Raw genomic sequence first — 20,233 nt, 5'->3', positions numbered from 1 at the left:
CCAAAAACAACCCCTTAGAAATCGAATATTGCAAATTCCCGTCTTAGCGAGCACCTACGTCCTATAAATAACTCCTATGCAAAATTTGAGATTCCTAGCACATGTCGTTTCTGAGATTTCGTGATGAGTGAGTGACCTTTCGATTTTCTACATATATAGATTTGGAGGATGGACATATACATATTTAATGTCTATTGAATGTAATGCAGGATAGCTGCCAACTAATGTAACAGATTGTGATTGTGCCATTGACTTTGAAAAGAGCAACTGTTGAGTTTCCTGCCGGCTCTTCTCAGCAGAACTGCCTTCCGAACCGGTGGTAGCTTTTTGTTTATATGTTCATTCAACGATTCAAAAGTGCTTATTATAAGTTTATTTGAATAAAGAATATTTTGAATTTCAATTTGAAATTATGATATCTAATAACTATTTATAATTATTGAATGTCCATCTTAATAGATAAAGTGCATTGATGTTATTGAATTAGCAATATTAGTTTAATTTAACCTTTATTTAGGCCAAATGCCATATTTGATATAGTATAAACAATTTATACAAATTAAATACACATGAGGCCAGTCGTAGCGCAGCATATGTGTGCACGGCGTTGAGTTTCGCCTTTCAGCGTGCAATGCCTCCAGAATTAGGTAGAAAGTGAGGATCGGAAGTCTTAATGGGAACAGGGTGTCATAACTCTAGGTTCTGTCTGTTTACACTGCTAATTGCGGAATACAGTGTGAAGCTAAAATAAAATACATAAATATTTATTTAATTTTAAAATCAGATGTTCATATTTAGAAATATTTAATTTTCAAAAGTTAATATTTCGTCAATACCATTAAAATAAACACTAAAACAACTGGAAACAATTCCAGATATTTGTTTATAAAGAAAATTATTAGAAACACTTCGTAGAAACTGAAATACGATTTCCCGTCCACAATGGGACCATATAGTGTTATCGCACTTCCTCTTAACCGTTGCTCGAGTCACGTATTTCTCACAAACTACCTAATGTTGGCACTAACCGTGCCTTTCAATGGCCCCCTTATGCCCCATATCATTGGACCGGACGTGGAGAATGGCTTCGTCAGTTATTTTATTGATATCAATGTTTATTTGAGTTTTATTGTTTTTGTTTTAACAGTAAGTGTTTAATTAATGTTGAAAATGTGAATATAGCTAGTAGTAATGGGTTCAAATTTTTTTTATGAAAAACTTGTATTTTCTATTCAATGTAAGTAATTTTTAGAGATTGAGGTCGTTATGGCACAGGAGCACTAGTGTGCGATTGTTAAGGCAACGGTTGTTAGTACGAGTACAATTCGGGAAAATGAAATATTTAATATTCTCATTTCTTCGCTCTGTTAATGAGGTAAAACGTTGAAATAACGCATTAACATGCAATGCCTCAAGAATTCAGCGGAATGTGAGAAACGGAATTACGTTAATGGAATACGGAGAGTCTAAACACTAAGTTCCCCCGTTCTCTGTCTACACTGCTATGTGCGGGTTACAGGATGAAGCTTAAAATATATATGTCATTAAAGCTAGTTGTATCTTACTAATATTATAAATATGAATGTTCGTTTCACTATTACGTAAAAAAAGATTTAACCGATTTAGATGAAACTTTACAGAAAGTAATAAACATAGTCTATACAGTATACCTATAGATACATCAGAATAACACATAGGCTACAATTTATGTAATGATTTTGTATAATTAGACTATAAAATAAAAATAACTTTTGAAATAATGATCCTATTTCTAATAAATATAATAAGTATAGTTGGACAAATTATGCAAAATTTAGGTATAAGTAGGTGCTTATTGTAATTCTATTCACTAATTATATCTATAATAATAACAATATAATAATTTATTATATTTAATTATTATATGATAAAAATTTAATAAATAAAATAATTTCAATTCAATTTATTTAAATTATACAACCATCGTGACATTATTAACGTGGCATTGAGATCTTTACCTGTCATTCAATTGAAAAGAAATTATTAATAAATAATTAAGATAATAGTATTCTGACCTTACAATAATGGCCGGATAACACGCTTAAAAAACATTATAAAAGAATGCTTCAAAATTTTGTATTGATTATTTTAAACTAACACAAGTACGCAAATTAGGGGCCGTCTATTGTGATGTTTTTTTTTATTTTTTACTTTTTTTATTAGAACGATGATAAAAAATTGTATACAAAAATGACGAATACGACGATTTTTTAAATTTTAATCACTGTAGAGCCTAATAACTTGAAAATTTTTACTTTTTTTAAATATCTTACTAAATTTTAAATAAGTATCTATGTAACGTATCTACTTACTTGTTTCTCAAATATTGTAAGATTTTAAATATAACGAAATAAAATATCTAAAGTAAAGTCTAGATTTGTTAGTAGGTAGGACAGAATTTCATTTTTTTAGTTTTATTTTATATTGCGTCTTTTACTTACATATTGAAGATGCAATTTTCTTAATACCTATATTTTTAACAATTTTTCCAATAGCTAAACATGCTTAGAAGTTTCTAGCTGCGAGTAGATTTACTGCGTCGTATCCTATGGTTATTAACAATCGTCCTTGCGACGTTATGGCGGATTTATGGGGTTTTCATGACCCCCATAATTCTCTCGTTAATTGTACTTACAATGTAAGCGGCGGTAAAGATTTATTGACTTAGGTATTCGTGTGCATAAATCATATTACCTATACCTAGGTTATTCATTTTTGTATTTCAAATAATAGCTATCAATATTAGCTTTTAAAGATTTGGTATTACTATATTAAAAATTCGCCTTGGTGTGTTGATTAAGTTGAAAGATAGAACCCAGATGGTAGAATATGTAATATATTTATATGAGCGAATATAAAGACCTGGCCAGACTAAAATTGCTATCTATTGTACCTACAATAGAAAAATGCTAAAAGAATATGTGCAAAATTTTATATCTGAAACAAGATGTCTCTATGCATCCATTATTAGGGCAATAAGTTAATTTCATTTCCCTCACTTCGTTAAGCCAAATTGCAGGATTAATTTCTGCCACTTAACACACAATACCTGGAATTCGGGGAGAAAGTAGAAAAAAGAGAGAGAGAGGACTCTACGTACCTATAGATATGTATGAACGATCTCTCTTTCCTTTATAATCCATGTAACATCTAATTTGATAACCCTATACAATATAACTCTAGTTTACAACGTAAACTAGAAATTTACAATGGGAAAGAAATATAAAGGAATCCCTACATATCTCTCCAATCTGTAGATATAAAATTCAAATGTGTATTGTGCCTCGTTTATTACAGTACCGCATTTAGTTTTAGTGTTATTGCTGTTTCTGTTACGCAATTAGCTGATTTAGTCTGATTAGGCTATCGCGATGTGAGCAATGGTTAGTATACCTACGTCTATAAAATACGTTAACAGTTCGCAAGGTATGTGCCTATTACATACCAACATACATATATATTAACATGATCGACAATGAGGCTGTGGATTCGATTACCACTCGAGGAAATTTTGGAGGAGGAGGAGGAATATTTAATATTTCCTTTTCATCGCTCTGGTGTCTAGGTAAATCGGCGTTAAGTTCCGCTACTCAACATGCAATGCCTTCAGAATACGGCGGGATTAGTATTTCCAAATAATTGGGGAAATATTTGAATATGTCAATTTGAATGGCTACCTGACAGAATTACGATGAGTTTAAATATTTGTTATAGAAATTATATATACCTAAGTAGGTGATAAACTAAGGTGGAATGAATGTCTTACATTTCTTATAGAAAAAGTTTGGTATTTTTTAAAATTGACATTTACATGTACCTACCTAAGATCTAAGTACTTTTTTTATTAAACTAAAAAAATACATCAAATCTTTTATATTCGTGCCAGTGACTATATATTTTATTTAAAAATGGTATAACATTTTATTTGTGTAAACAAAGATATAAATATTAATGAATCATATTATTTATTCTAATATAGCCTAAACGTGTTAACAATATTTTCATAATTCACCCCAAAATTATTACCCAAAACATCACGCTTTTCAGGAACGTACTTCCCTATTCCTCTTAGTATTTAACAGAAAACGTCCTATCATTACCATTTCAAGCGAATTTCAGCGTTGAGCGGTAAAAATGTGAGCTTACGTGGGGCGTTAGAGAAAAAAAAGCGGTTCTATATTCAAAGTGGGCAGCCAATCGCGAGCGCTGTAGGCGTGTCCGCGCGCACTCATTGGCCAGATGCCCCGCTTATAAAGTTATAACGGTAAACGTTTTATTACGTTTTCGGACGCGTCTAAGCTATGTTGATTTATTATCGCTTTTTTTTAGATATTTATTTTTTTGATTTTTCAATTTATTTATGTATGTATTTGCTATCATTATTAGAAATAGATGCGAAACTACAAGGTCGCTTTGTTATAGTATTAGTTTTATGTCGAAAAGGTGGGATTTATTAATGTTTTTTTTTTCATTTCTTCCGTGTTTTTATGGAGTATTTTAATTGAATTTTTATTTAGATATATCTATTTATTTATATAGGTGTAGCAAATTCTTTGTTTTAATTGGACAAGCCGTAATGTTATGCTGGAAATAGTAGTACCTTTTCACAGGGCTCTACTTATTTATATAATTTGTAGAATGAGTATAATGAGTATCATTCATAAAATAATTAAATTTGAATTAGACATTGTAATATTTCAATTAACAAGCATTTTAAAAATAGTCTGTTATAAGATATTTATCATTTACCTCTCCACTTTTCTATTCTCCACTATAATTACTCTGTCTATTAATATTTTCATATAAAAACTTAGTAAAATATATTTTTTAAAAAAGTAATAATAAATAATATTATATATTTATTGAGATGTACTTAGGTACCTTTTTGAGACCTCCACTGTATTTAGTTTCGTAAGCAGATAGGTAATGAGATACTATAAGCCACTGGCCTCGGGACTAACGCAAGCACCATTAAAAGCTGTCTAATAGCGTACATAACATTCAATATGTTAAAACATAGACTAAACATAAACAACACGTCCGCCATCTTTGTACACCAAATGAACAATGGCTATTGTCTCGTTCCAAACTTTCTTATTAGGAATAATTGTAACCTTTTAAAGCCTATTTATTACGATAAATCTTATATTTTCTAAAAATCTTAAACTGGAAATATGTAGGTATAATATATCTACACTTTTCTTTGAGAATTGTTTGTTGAATTCGTTCCGAAGATATTAATAAGATCATTAGTCAAGGAATATTGATTGTAGATTGGAGAAAAATGTAACAACGGTAATAGTAAACAATTTTTCCTAATTATTAAGAAATAAGCTAAAATATCAAACTGAATAATTGATAAAGATATTTTTGTAGAAGATAAAATTAAATAAAATATACTTATTTTTAATTCGTTGGTAATTTTCTAAAATATTTTTTATGCAAACTGTGCTTAATGAGATTGGATAGAAGGTACCTAAGTGATAATTAAAACCTCAGCTTTAAATGCTGCTCACGCCATAAGACATTGAAATTGGCAAAAAATGTGGAATATTCATAGGTAGTTCAAATACCTACAGTAAGTATATTTTTTTACGGGAACCTAGCTTTAAGCCACCACCATTTCACCATTTTCCTCCGATTTCTGGAGACATTGCGTGTTGAGTGGCGGAACTTAACGCCGCACTTTGCCCCAACTTTTACATTCACACGCTTGTGCCCCGCACCACGACCTCAAATAAACGCTTTAAAAATATCCCATTAACTGCAGAACTTAAACTCCACAATGGCCATTGTATCTTGACAATAAAATTTTAACACCATTGGCTGTTAGCGTAGTTAGTTTGCTCCTAAGTACAAAGAATTACACTTAAATAGACGGACAAAAGTGACAATTTTATGTACGGATGTCATATAATTTACTGTCAAAGGCACGGCTGCCCCCCCCCTTCCCCCATGTGGCTGACACCGTCAAGTTACAGGGGCATAAAATTATTGTCTTCAAACACCAAAGTTAAATGTCTTTAGTTCTAAAGTCCATCATGTTTTAGTGTCTGTAAAGATTTATTACGTAGAGTGTAGTGACTTGTCGACGCTGAACGGCCATATTGTAAGTGTTTGATCTCTCAGTGAAATGAGCAAGCTAGAATATTATTTTTTCTTGGTAATTTATCTCTATTTTGGATATTATAGATGTATAGCAGTAATGTGTTGAAATGTGGTCGTCTTGGTGCAGTGGTACAAGGGTGTGACTGTAAACACGACCGTTGTGGATTTGATTCCCACTCGGGTGAAAGAATTATTAATTAATATTTTCATTTCCTCGTTCTGCTTACAAGGAAAGCTCGGTGTTCCGCAACTCATTACGCAATGCCTCGAAAGTTTTGCAGAAAGTGGAGAACGGAATGTTTTAAGACTAGGTTCCCTTTACCTAGCCTGCTATGTTTTCTTTCTTTATTGATTCAATGTCAAGCTGAAAAAAAAACAGTATCTATTGAATTTAGTAAATCTTTTATCGTTTTAAAGGCTTTTTTGTGTTTATATATTGTTAAAAATTATTATTATTACTTTTTACATGTAAGTAAAGTAAAGTAAAAGTAATACTCTTTATAACAATTACAAAGATGTTCATAATTATTGATATGATAGTACAATAGGCGGCCTTATGGCCTGAGCAATCTCTTCCAGGCAACCTTGGGGTAGAGGAGATCATTAATTAAATGGGAAGAGGCAGTGCACCTCTTGTCATTATTATACGACAATATAAAAATAAACCTACACATATATACCACCTTAAAGGTCGGCAACTCACCTGAACCTCCTCTGGTGCTGCACGGGGTCGTGGGCAGCGGTGATCATCATCAGGTGATCCGAACGCTCGTTTGCCTTGTCCTTTTTCCATAAAAAAAAACATATACCTACATACATACATATTAATAATCTATATATATAAAAGGACTTGTCCTCACTGACTGAGGTAAGACGCACGCACAGCCGTAACCGCTGTGCGTAGAAACGTGAAATTTGGACAGATGTTTACTTTCGTATTCTGGACATCCACTAAGAAGGGATTTTGGAAAATTTTAACCCTAAAGGGGCGAAATAGGGGTTGAAAGTTTAGTATGGAAAATTTTTTAAATCGGCACCGATTCTTATAAAATTTGAAATTCAGACTCTTAGAAGTATTTAATTGAACACGTGTTTCATGGTTTTCTAGAATTCTTTCCATAAGGGTGCAAATAAGGGGTTGAAAGTATGTATGGAAAAATCTTTAAATCGCCACTGATTTTTATAAAATTTGAAATCTTAAAAATATTTTATTGAACACATATTTTATCATTTATTAGAATTCATCCCTAAATAAGCAAGCGAAGCTGCGCGCGTCCGCTAGTTAATAATAAATTAACTAAATGAAAAATATAATTATTTTAGAGCATTCGCAACGACGCTGTATTAAGATTTAGGTGCTGAAAACTAAAGTTGTAGACGCCATAAATATTTGATAACGTTCCGATCTAAAATGTGTTTCAGTAAGCAGCTTAGCAAAATAACGTCGTGGCGGAAGTCGTAAACGCGAAAACACCTAGGGTTGCCAGTGTTCTTATAAATATTTATATACTTACCTACTTGAAAAATTAGAGATTCAGATTAAAAATATGATTTATTCAAATCAGCTTCACGCTGTATCCCGCACACAGCAGGATAGACAGAGGGAATCTAATGATAAGATACTCCGTTACCCGTTTTCTGCCGAATTCTTGAGGCATTGCGTGTTGAATGGCAGAACTCAACGCCGCGTTTGCCTCGACACCAGAGCGAAGAAATGGAAATATAAACGTAAATAAATATTTCACTTCCTCGTGATCGAGTGGGGATCGAACCCACAATCGTCGCGTGTCAGTCACACGCGTTCTCTTTATTCAAATAGATTATTGTAAACATTTTTAAATCGTTGAATGAACATATAAACAAAAAGCTACCACCTGTTCGGAAGGCAGTTCTGCTGAGAAGAGCCGGCAAGGAACTCAACAGTTGCTCTCTTCAATGTCAATGGCATATTTTGATTATAGCAGAAAAATTCTATACATATTTATCCTGTAAATACTCTTGAATAGTATGGAGAGATCAGTCACTAAAGGATGAGGTTGTCTTTAAGTACCATTACCAGATATGTAGGTATGCAGAATACCTATTAATTAATTAAAACCTTTTCAAATAGTTAAGTCGTTTCCTTTCCTTTTCATTAATGCATATTGCATGAAGTTAAAAAGCTGAAATCACATACTTATGTATATGTAGAGAAAATCTAGTATTAAATCGATTTATATCCATTTATGGAATTTGTTTACCCGTTTTAGTAAGTCATGTGTCGACTATCTAAGCCAAGACTTGGTGTTGAAGAAAAAAAAATGCATTGAGTGTATCTAATTAAGATGAAAAATATTTAGAAAATTAAGAAAATGCGTGAAAAAAAATGAAAATGAGGAGACAAAACATGCTTATATAGAATAGTTTCTAATTAACTTTCTGTAAGGTTCTAACTGAAGAAAAATATATTATACTAGTTACTAAACGCGGCTTTGCCTTAAATTTACCTATTGTTATATAATAGGTACCTAGCTAAATTATACAAAATCTTTACATAAATTGTAGCCTATGTGTTACTGTACAGTTTCATCTAAATCCGTTCAGAAATTGGAACAAACATCCATCCTCACGAGGTTTCTTAGATCCAAAAGTAAAAACTTGAAGAATTCTTCAGCAAGTCTGCTCTGCTGACCCTAGATGAGCATTAAACCAAGCAGTAAAACGAACAGAAACGGAGGAAGTGGCGCATTGCGACTTTTCCTTTATAACCTGTTCAGTATGTACTATAGGTAATTTGATTGCTGTAGCTGAAGATATAAAATGGCTGCCCTACCCTATAGGTTTCAGCAGTTTCTTAGGAGATTTATTTTTTATTTAACATGCCCAAATAAAATATTTACCTTTTTAAATAACGACGAAGGAATGCTTCTGCTGCATGAATGAATTCTGGGGACGTTGTGGTGTAAAGGAACAAGCGGGACTGTTGTGGAGTTAGAAATAAAATTTTCGCTCTGGTATTAAGACAGCGCGGCGTGAGTTCCTCCACTCAGCAAGTAACGTGTTGAAAAGTGTTCCATCTATTTATTCCGGTACTTGAGGCTAAAACAACTATATCATTTATTTACAGACTTTATCAATTGTAGGTCTACGTACGAATGTAACTACAATTGATGAAATTACATTTTTTTTTAAAGACTTTGATTTGAAATACTTTGATTGTAACAGTTATTTTTAGCTTATAAATTATTAGTAGTTATCAATGCAATAGACCCCAAAACAATGATTTTTAAAATTTACATTGTTCACACTAATTTTAGATTCGGCTTAACTTAGATTTAAGTGCAGTTTTCACAATTATATTTTGGTAAACTTTGTAATTAAAATAAAGATATTAATAGAACACGAAAGTAATTTAGAAAAGTAAATAAATTGTATATTTCTAGTGGGCAAAGCTGCAAGGGGGTTGCTATTATAAAATAATTAAGTATAAAAAAATAGTAAAAATATAAAATATTTTTTCATTTTAACATCTTAAACAAGTAACAAACTTTGATGAATAATTATATTTTTAAAATTCGAATGCTGTCTGTATGAGTTACTGGCAGTCGATGTTCTTATATTCTGAAATTAAAAAAAAAAGAAAGAAAAAAGTAATGGTGGCGGCGTGCAGCATGAAAATTGTTACGCGTACTTCTTTTGATATAAAATTACCGCCATATATTATTTACCTTTGTATAATAGTAAATATATTATTGGTAAGTTTTTAAACACATTTTTATTATAGAGAAGAATATTATTTATAAGAAGAATAATTGTATATGAAGATTATAATACTAATAATGTACATAGAGCGTTTGCCGCCATCTTTATTTGGTATGTTATTAGAAATTAGTGTTAATTTTATTAATAAACTAAAAAAAATGTATATATTAAGCTATTATTAAATTATTATTTAGGTAATTTATATTAACATCTACAAGTCAAAAATACTTTTCATATCAATCTATTACTTCATTTTTTACTTTTTAATTTTAACAATCACAGTATACCCAAAAACATGTATGTCTGTATGTCTCATGTATAAATAAGTTCACTATTAATAAATTAAATATTTATATAATTCATAATCGCTCAATAATAGTAGTTACACTGCGTTGAAAGACGAAGATTAAATAAATATAAATATTTAGATCTTCAACGAGTAGATATGGCGTCGACGGATTTTTATTACAAAGCGGCCGGCATTTTATCAATTGACTATGTATATAAACAAACGTAGCACTAAACTCATTCAACTTCTCAAGTATTTTCTAAGTATAATTGATTAATTCATTCATTCTAGGTATTTGTAATCCAGACTAAATATGAGGCCAGTGGTGACGTAGAGGCACAAAGTGTGACTAAACGTGACTGGTTGTAGGTTCGATTCCCATTCGGGGAAATGAAATGTATATTTTAATTTCTTTGTTTTGGTGTCGAGGTAAACGCCGGCGTTGAGTTCTGCCACTCAATACGCAATGCCTACTGAATTCGGTGGCATAGTGACTTAACGCTAGGTTCCCTCTGCCTACCCTGCTGTGTGCGGGATACAGCGTGAAGCTGATAAAAAAAAATATTATTTGAAACCAAACTATTAAACTATTAAAGTACAATCTCCTGTAAAGTTTATTATTGCAGCGGGATTCCTACTTCATATTGCAATCCGCACATAGCGGGGTAGGCAGAGGCAACTGGGAACATAATGTTAAAACACTAACTCTATTTTCTCCTCCGTTTATATTTTTAATGTAAGCAAAGAGAAATTCCTTAGGGAATTGCACGTATTACTGAGATGTAGGTACCTACTACCTATCTATAAATATCAAAATCTATTAGGTACATTTCTGCTGCACTACGACGGCATCTTTAGATTTTATTGTCATGACGTACGAACGTGAAATATAAAATCGTTTTTTTTTATTTCAGTGGTGTCACTGGAATCCTTAGTGGAAAATTGCCATAAGCTATTGGAAAAGTTTCACTACTCCTGGGAGATGATGCCCTTAGTCCTCGTGATCCTCAACTATGCTGGCAGCGATCTGGAGGAAGCATCTAGGAAAATAGACGAAGGTAAGTCAATCACAAAGATAAACTTAACTGTCTCTCTTAACATAAAACCTCGCTGATTTTTTTAAAGTTAACTTAATTTAGATTTCATATATAATATGATAAACAAGAGGTAAGTTAAGTTTTAAATTAGGGTTTCATTTATTAATTGTACAATAGAAACTCGTTTTTAATTACGCTAATGCGTACATTGCGAATTTTTTTTTTCTTCATTTATAATAATGAGGTAGTGTTATAGTTTACTCAGCCGTTACATTTGAATATTTATATACCTACGCATATAAGTATTTTATACAACTGATTCCTCGGTAACAATTAAATGTTTAATGTTGTTAAAATACAAGATTTTTTTATACAAATATATGTAATATAAATAATCAAAGTTTTTTATAATTATTAATAATTAAATACACATGGCCATTTATTTTCTAGTTTTATTTAGAATATTTCTAATATCTCTTAGTTTTGCAGTATTTTTTTTATATTTAATAGAATTAAATATAAAAAATACGTTTAATATAATTAAAACACAACCTCATTATAATAATGCTTATAGCGAATTAATTATTTTATTATACTGCGCTCTTATAATTTATTTTATAATAATCGTACCAGTTAAAATGTAGCAAAGAAGTTATATCTGAATAGAGTATTTCATCAGCCTGGAACAGCGTCTATGATATCTTTTTACAATTTTAAATGAAAGTAACTTGTTGTTATGTTATAATATTATTTTTAATATAAAATAAAATTTAATTATAAAAATTAAATTAAAATTAATATTTGATTTTAAATTGCTTAAAAGACAAATGATTAACGAAGAATTTTTTTTTATGTTGTGTATTATGATTTTTTTCTTTAATTTAAACTCTATACAATAGAAATAATTAAACATGTTTTAAACAGTTAGAAGATAGGAGAAACGCTAAGAAGAGAGATACATCTAAGTCGAGTAATATGAGTTACAATCCTTAACATTAAGTTTATTTGCTTGATGCTTAAGAAACTAAATAATTAATAAAAAATAATACTTTCGATTCAGTTAAAATTATGAAATTTGGCAGCTAGCATCTACAGGTATTACTTGTTCAGGAAAAAATCTGAAAACTATACATTTATGGTTAGATCCTAAAAAATACTATGCTTGAAAGAGGAGCAAAACCTGATATTAAAGCCGCTAGTTCTAGTGAAGTATCAGAAAGGGCTCGAGCTAACCTAAGCTTGAATGTCAGAAAAGAAAAAAACCTGCAATTTATGTACGAAACCCTCGGCGGACGAGCCCGACTCGCGCTTGTCCGGTTTTTTTTTTGTCAGACATTTCCCAAGTCCACCGCGATGGCGTCAGCTTAATTATGAATATTGAATAGTAATTATATCATAGAAAAAATAGCGGTGTTGCATGTTCAAGTTACTTGAAAGGGAAAAAAATATATTATTAGCTGTCGGCAACTATTAGCAATCACTTAGCTGATTGTTGTGTTATAGAATGACGTAGAAATGACTTCTTGTGTATCCTCACGTTACGGCTCGATTATTCTTTTATATAGAAAACTAACTATTCTATTTTTAATAGTTTTATTATAATGTTAATTTGCTAAATATTTTATTAGTTAAAAAAGGAAATCTCTATCTATTATCTCCACAAAAATATTTTATTTTCGTATAGGTACTTTACGTAAAAATTATATCCTTTTTTACGAGTAGGTTGATATATTTTGACCATGTTTGTGAATGTAAATTATTTTCATATTTTGGATAAGTGGTAAACTTGATATACATCGAGATGAAGATTCCAAATACTCCACATCAAATTCAAATTCAAATTCAAAATATTCTTTATTCAAATAAACTATAAAAGCACTTTTGAATCATCCACAAAATATACATTGTCCACCTTGATGAACATTGTCAAATATCAAATATATTCTAACGCGTGGATGGATCTGATTATAAATTTAGAAATAATCTGAAAAATTTTGCGATGACGGTAAAGAAAGGATTTGAAGGCAAACACCATAAATTGTCATATATAAGTTTTGCGTCATCACTTTATGTCATTTTAAATATAATATTTTTTTATGAGCTTAAAAATATATATCTATAATTGACATTAAAATAATGAAATGTTACTAATTATATATTAAATATCTACAAACTGATACATACTTAATGTCATGCAGACTTAAAGCTAGTTTCACCATAAAATTACCAGCAGTAAAAATGTTTATTAAATTATTTTATAGTCCAGGCTATAACTGGAACACGCGTCTTCGTGAGCAAATATGCCGCATTTCTTGGTAAATTCAAATAGGTATTGCTTTCGTCGTAAACATAAATATTTTTTTATAGAGAAACAACAAACTATGTTTGTTTGAAACTCATTTTAATTGTTTAATTTTTTTTTATGTTAATGTTCTACGATTATTTATTTTTTGAATTAATCATTATGCAAATGCATCGAGAGTATGAATATCGTTGGCTCTTTCATGAAATGTCCAATAGAAAGTCATAAATATATATAATTATTAATTATTATGATTAAAGACGAAGATTTTAAATTTCACTATTTGTTATTCGTTATCTAGTTTAGATATTTGGTAAGTCTAAACTAAATAACGAAGAATACCTACGAAGATAGTGTAGAAACAGATCTTACTACCAGCACAGTTAACAACAAGATATTTTCAATATCATTTACTTCTATAAGCTACATTTTAATTTGATTTTTTTTAAATAAATTTATTGTTTCTATAAAATGCATAAAAGCGCAACGCGAATGTTCATAATACAAGATGTATTTGTCCACAGGAAAGATGATTATCAACGAGTACGCGAGGAAGCACAATTTAAACATCTTTGACGGTCACGAACTGCGGAACTCGACTCGCCAGTACGGACTTTAATACAGTAATATAGTTGTTCAATAACATGCAAATTATTGCATACACGCACACCCTGTACATACACACATAGGTACACTCCAGAATAACACACATACCTCTAGAATATTGTAGGGTAATATTGTATTAGTTGATTTATTTTAGTCTTTATTTAATTGCCAGAAATATATAAAAATAGGATTTTTTTTAATATAATAAAAATATAATGAAAAAACCTATAATATTTTCTAACAATAATAAAAAATATCTATGTTTATGTAGGTAAATTCTTCTCTTTTAAATTATTAAAATTTAATTGTATAACACGCGTAATATGATATAAGAAATTAAAAATACAAAAAAGTCACCGCGACCAATAAAGCGTGTTCTAATCTAAAGCGAAACTTACAAACTATGCTTATTAGATATTGATTGCTACTTATCAGCAAAAGTTGAGATTTCAAAGGACCACCGCCGTCTACGTATATAGACCATCTATATATCATCTTTAATATTTAATTAGTTAAATGAGACCAGTGAAGTGTGAAGTTTAAAATTAACATATCTATTTCATTTTTGTATGCTTATACACACACACACACATATATATATATATATATATATATATATATATATAGTGTGGAGGCAGTCGTGGCCCGTGGCAGTCGTATTTATTATTTGCAACAAATATTCTAAATATCTACGAAAAAGTTTAAAAAATATATAATTCAAGACTGCTTAAAAATATAAAGCTATAGGTAATTTTCGTTTCATAGCATCATGATTTTTGGATTGTAATTATGTATAGTATATTTTTAGACAAGAAGGCTGAAATTGGAACATCAATTGTCATCAAAATCAATGTCTATTTACAGTCGCATCGCCTGCTTAAAAGACAGTATTATTTATTTACCAATCTAAATTGCTTTCGTGTTCTGATAGTCTTATCTTTTAGATACAATATCAATAAATTTAAAAATAAAGTTTCGCCAAATTCAATAAAACAGCCGTTTTACCGAACGAAATTCTGTCAATTTATGTATTTTTTTTTATTTATGAACCCATTGACATTAAATAAACACAAAATTTTTAGGAAAACTTATTCAAAGTAGAATAGTGAAAACTGCATTTAAATTAGTTAATCCATTTCTGAAAATAATTAAAGACTAACAGACAAAAATATTAAAAAATATAAGTTTGAGGATTCTTTTTTTCCTTTGATAAAAGTCTCGAATAGTAGTTTTTCTCATAAAAACTCCACGTTCAGACAGCGTTCATAAACATTTTAATTATATGTAGGTATAACTGAAGAATAAATGATCCAATTGATGAGATTACACCTGTGCAAGCCGTATAATTGTTGCAAAAGTTAATAGTAGTTAACTACAATTAACTACTAGAAAACACAGAATTGCTTGATTGCTAGGAACGCCCTGTCTTGATATGGAAGTGAGAAACTGATGGCTTCTCATCATAAACTAGATCCAGTGCAGATAAAAAGACTAATAATGTAAAAATTTTTCATTTTCTTTTGTCGGTACGTAGGTACTTGTAGGGATGGTCCATCGTAAATTAATCGGTAACTTTAGTTTCCATAGGCTTTTAAGGCAAACTATTACAATCAGATCAAATAACTTTTATTAAATCTATAATATTCATAATATTCTTAATTATTAAAAAAAAAGTACAGAAGAAATTATAATTAATAATTATTAATTGCATTTAGATATACATTTAGTCACTTAAATTATTTTTTTGGCGTAGAATTAAATTAGTGATGTATTTATGATAGTTAAATTTTTGAAAAAAATCAACAAAACTATTAAAATTGACAGCATTTTACACACACCACTAGATTATTCGTATAAGTAGCTTATATAGTAGTCCCTTGTAAGTTGTAATTCTTCTCGACAACATATTAAATATAATACATTGTCACAAGCAACAATATTGCGAACAAGCCGATAAAAGAAACGGTACTCGGCGAAATCTAACAACACTAACCAGTAGTGATTTCCACTTTGCAGTGACCGGACGAGGGGAAAGTAAAGTGACAGTTCTAGTGCCCGTGCGAGAGTGTTCCGTATAATTATTTTAGTGTTTTTTTCTCTTCTTTTTTGTAGGAAAATGCTGAGCGAAATTAATAATATAAGTGGTGTACTTACATCGTCGATCAAGTTGTTTTGCGAATGATATAAAATTTTACAAGTGTTTGTGTGGACGCCTTACTATAGACATGCTGTGCTATGCAGTGCGATTCTCAATGGACTGTGTTTTATACATCTTCTGGGAAGTATTGGGTGAGTAGATCACTTTTTTTTTTTATAATTTTAAAACATACATTTTTATTATGCTTTAGGTTCCCAACGTGTCCATACTTCCTTACATTTCTATATATTCATAAATTAGATTTCTAATATATTCGTACATATACATAAACGTATGTTTATTTAATTATCCTAATTGGAATATGTACTAAAAAGTACCTACAGTCCAATCGAAAATATCACATCGGAATAAAAGCCAATTTTTATAACCTTGCACTTAAAATTTGCGTCAATTCGACCCCTAGCGTATATTTATTTCCATCAGCCATAACTAAGTCGTTTAGGATTTATAATATATAATTATAGATTGTAAAAATGCTGCGGAATCTTCGTTATGGCCTCTGCTGTAAAAGAGGCCAATAACGTGTACGCAAATTGTATTTTATATGAGAATTCGCAGAAAAGCAATAAACATTTGCAATTATGTTATAGGTACCTCTATAACTTACTACCAATTGCGATTGTAGGGAGAGTAGGGTACAGTAGAGTTAAAATGAAAGGTGTTTTTATGATTAATTTATTACTTAATGTATGGGTTGTTTTCTTTAGTTATGTTTAAAAAACGATAAGATTTTCTAATAAAAAAACATTTTAAGTACAAGCTATAATATAAATTTCAAATATATACATATATAATACGTTTTGTTATATACTATGTTTGTTTGTTATATATGAAGAGGCATTCATAGATATGGAATTATAAAATAATTTTATTTTCGCAACCACAAAATGGATTACCCGTATCCATACCCTCATACATAGAGTTGTTAGACCATTAAAAATACATTGTGTTTATCTTCAATGTTATTATACGTCTAGGGGGGTCCGGGTGACATGGAAGTGTTAGGTGGTAAATGGGGGGTGGTCTCCGGTCGTAAAAGCGAAAACGAAAAAATATATGCGTATATTTATGTGGGCTTATCACCTTTCTATTGGTTGCGTACTATTTATGTTATATTTAATAAGTTATCATAAAATCCCCCCTAGTATGGTAAAGTAACGGTATATGTGTATGTAATTGAAATATTTATTTTATGTTCCGTATTTATTTAAATGTATTTTTCGTTCTAGTCTCCTTCGGTATTGAAAAATTATCGAATTACAGAAATATGCTGGAGAAATGAGATTTTTTATAGATTGACTAAATCAAAACAGTTTTCATAATTCTTTTAATATTGAATATATTCAATCTCTCGAATACTTTGGGCATTCAAGCTAAACATCGGCTTCGGCGGTAGGCATAGAGAATTTAGTGTAAAGACACTCTGTGACACTCTCTGCCGAATTCTGAAGGCATTGCGTGTTCAGTAACATCCATTATATTTAAAGAAAAAATAAATAAATCAGGTTAACGCTGTACACAGCAGGGTAGGCAGAGAGAACCCTATGCTACATTTTCCACTGAATTCTGGAAACATTGTGTACCTACTGACTGGCGAAACTCAACGCTACGCTTTGCCTCGACACCAGAATGAAGAATTTGAATTTAAATCGAATTCACACATTGTGCCCCTTAAAACATAATTATAAAATGAATTTCGTTATACTCTACCTCTAGTGTTTCTATTCTCTATTCCATCAATTTAATAGTTACGTTAAAAACAACCATAAATATCAGCACTGTAAGAGTTATTATACCAATTTACTTTGTTAGTAAAGTGTGACGTTCGAAATTACTTTGTATTCGAGCTGAAGCTGAAGCCCGACAACGGTTTAGTCACCTACTTAACATGTCAGCGCGAGCAGATACAATTTAATATGTTGATAATCAGCGTCACGCTGTATCCCGCACACAGCGGGATAGGCAGAAGGAACATAGTGTTAAGACACTACGTTTCACACTTTCCGCATAATCTATATATATAAAAGGACTTAGGAGGAGGAGGAAGAAAGGAGGTAAGACGCACGCACAGCCGTAACCGCAGATGGTAGAAATGTGAAATTTGGACAGATGTTTATTTCATAATCTGGACATCCACTAAGAAGGGATTTTGAAAAATTTTAACCCAAAAGGGGTGAAATAGGGGTTGAAAGTTTGTATGGAAAAAAATTTAAATCGGCACTGATATTTATAAAATTTGAAATTTAGATTTTTAAAAGTATTTGATTGAACACGTGTTTCATCGTTTTCAAAAATTCTCCTCTTAAGGGTACAAATAAGGGGTTGAAAGTTTATTAGAATTCACCCCTAAATACGCAAGCGAAGCTGCGCGCGTCCGCTAGTAAGTTATAAGGCTATATTATATAACGCGGCGTTTTGTCAACACGTGGAGCCTCAAAAGTTTGGGTGAAGGTGGGGTACGGTTTGTCTTAACTCTAGGTTCCCTTTGCCTATCCTGCTATATGGGATACAGTGCGAAGCTAAAAATATTTTTAAATTATTACTCCAATTATTATAAGAAATTTTGGTCTTCATATACCTTATATGAAGACCAAAATATCTTCGCAGGTAGTTGACTACTGTTATTCACTACGTACGACTCGCTTGTTTGGTTCAAAAAGTATAAAATATAACCAAGTCCAAGAATAAATCTGCAATTTTTTTTAATATTTTGAAATGTATCACATATATATTCAGTCTCAAACGGTTTGTTTCATTCATTCATTCAAAGTTATTGCGCACTTAAAAAGATACAATACAATAAATACTTGAAACAAAATGCACAAAGGCGACCTTATACCACTACAAGTGATCTCTTCCAGGCAACCAAATTCCGGAAGGATATAATTAAAAGTGCGGGCATAATGCGGTGTAAAGTGACGCGAAAAATAACTAAATAAATAAATAAGAAAACAAAGAAATAAAATAAATAAATAAATTTTACAATATATACATACATACACACACACATACATATATATACATACACAAACATACACAAATTCTTATACATACATTGATGATATACGTAAATAAATAAATAAAGGGAAAATAAATTAGCACACATTAATTACTACTCTCCATGCCAAGATAATAATTTTTGACTCTTTTTTTAAAAATGTTTATAGAGGTAGATTGCCTAATATTTCGTATAATATGAAGAATATTTTTTTTCGTATAATATGATAATTAAAACCCAAATAATAAGTTAATATTTTTATTAAACACCAAGAAACAAGAGTTAAAAAGGCTGTCAAAAGTTTATTTATATTGTTAGAAACAGGACATTCGTTGCATAGTATGTGGTTAAAAGAATTGTCGACTTTTGTTCGTATTACAAGAGATAATCGGGTTAAAGCCTTACGTGAAGGGTTGTTATTGCTGGGGTATCATTTAAAGTGGATTGGATAAAAAACAATGTAATTATTGCAACTATGGTGTAATAATTTTTGTGCCGTGTGATCCCGGCTTAGAATAGGATCACCCTGGTACTGGTGGTGTCGTAAGAGGCGACTAAAGTACGTGTGGTAGAGTCACGTAACCAGCAATGGCAACACGCATGGGCAGACTCGACCGGATTATTACCACCCCCGGCATTTAAAACCGGCGTTAAGTAGTGGCTTTATGCCACTGCGTTGCGCACTAGGTAATGCCGGGCTCCGGAGCCCAACCCCCACCTCTCCCTAGAATATGAAAGCGGCACTTAAAGAGAAACTACCCCAGGAGGGTACCAGCACCTCCGGTGCTGGAGAATCCCTCCCTGAGTCCTCAAACTCAGGCTGCCCTTCGAATTCTGGGGAGGGCACAGTACCGCGCACAAGTCAAATTCGCAAACAAGGCAAAGGAGACGTACGCTCCACGGCAACCCCTTCCACACTAAACGTGGACTTCTGTAACATCAGGGGTCTTCATTC

General features: G+C 31.1%; 1 protein-coding gene across 4 annotated transcripts in view; it reads left to right on the top strand.

Annotated features, from left to right (window-relative positions):
• The window catches only part of dsx (transcription factor doublesex), a 143,916-nt gene that overhangs the window by 36,275 nt on the left and 87,408 nt on the right, over window positions 1-20,233 (top strand). Inside the window, exons 2-4 of one of the 4 annotated variants that reach the window (XM_085189665.1) lie at window positions 11,092-11,235; window positions 14,041-14,122; window positions 16,235-16,411. In XM_085189665.1, the coding sequence (XP_085045791.1) occupies window positions 11,092-11,235; window positions 14,041-14,122; window positions 16,235-16,304 (296 nt within the window). In that variant the 3' untranslated portion in view covers window positions 16,305-16,411. Of the gene's footprint in view, window positions 1-11,091; window positions 11,236-14,040; window positions 14,140-16,138; window positions 16,412-20,233 lie in introns of those variants that run through there. The other 3 variants (XM_085189666.1, XM_085189668.1, XM_085189664.1) reach the window with 3 other exon arrangements.

This window comes from Heliconius melpomene, chromosome 8 (genome assembly GCF_056956725.1).
Source record: "Heliconius melpomene rosina isolate 202511_hmr_F chromosome 8, ASM5695672v1, whole genome shotgun sequence".
NCBI lineage: Eukaryota > Metazoa > Arthropoda > Insecta > Lepidoptera > Nymphalidae > Heliconius > Heliconius melpomene.
The sequence above is the reverse complement of the archived record's forward strand: the minus strand, read 5'-3'. Positions and strand labels throughout refer to the sequence as shown.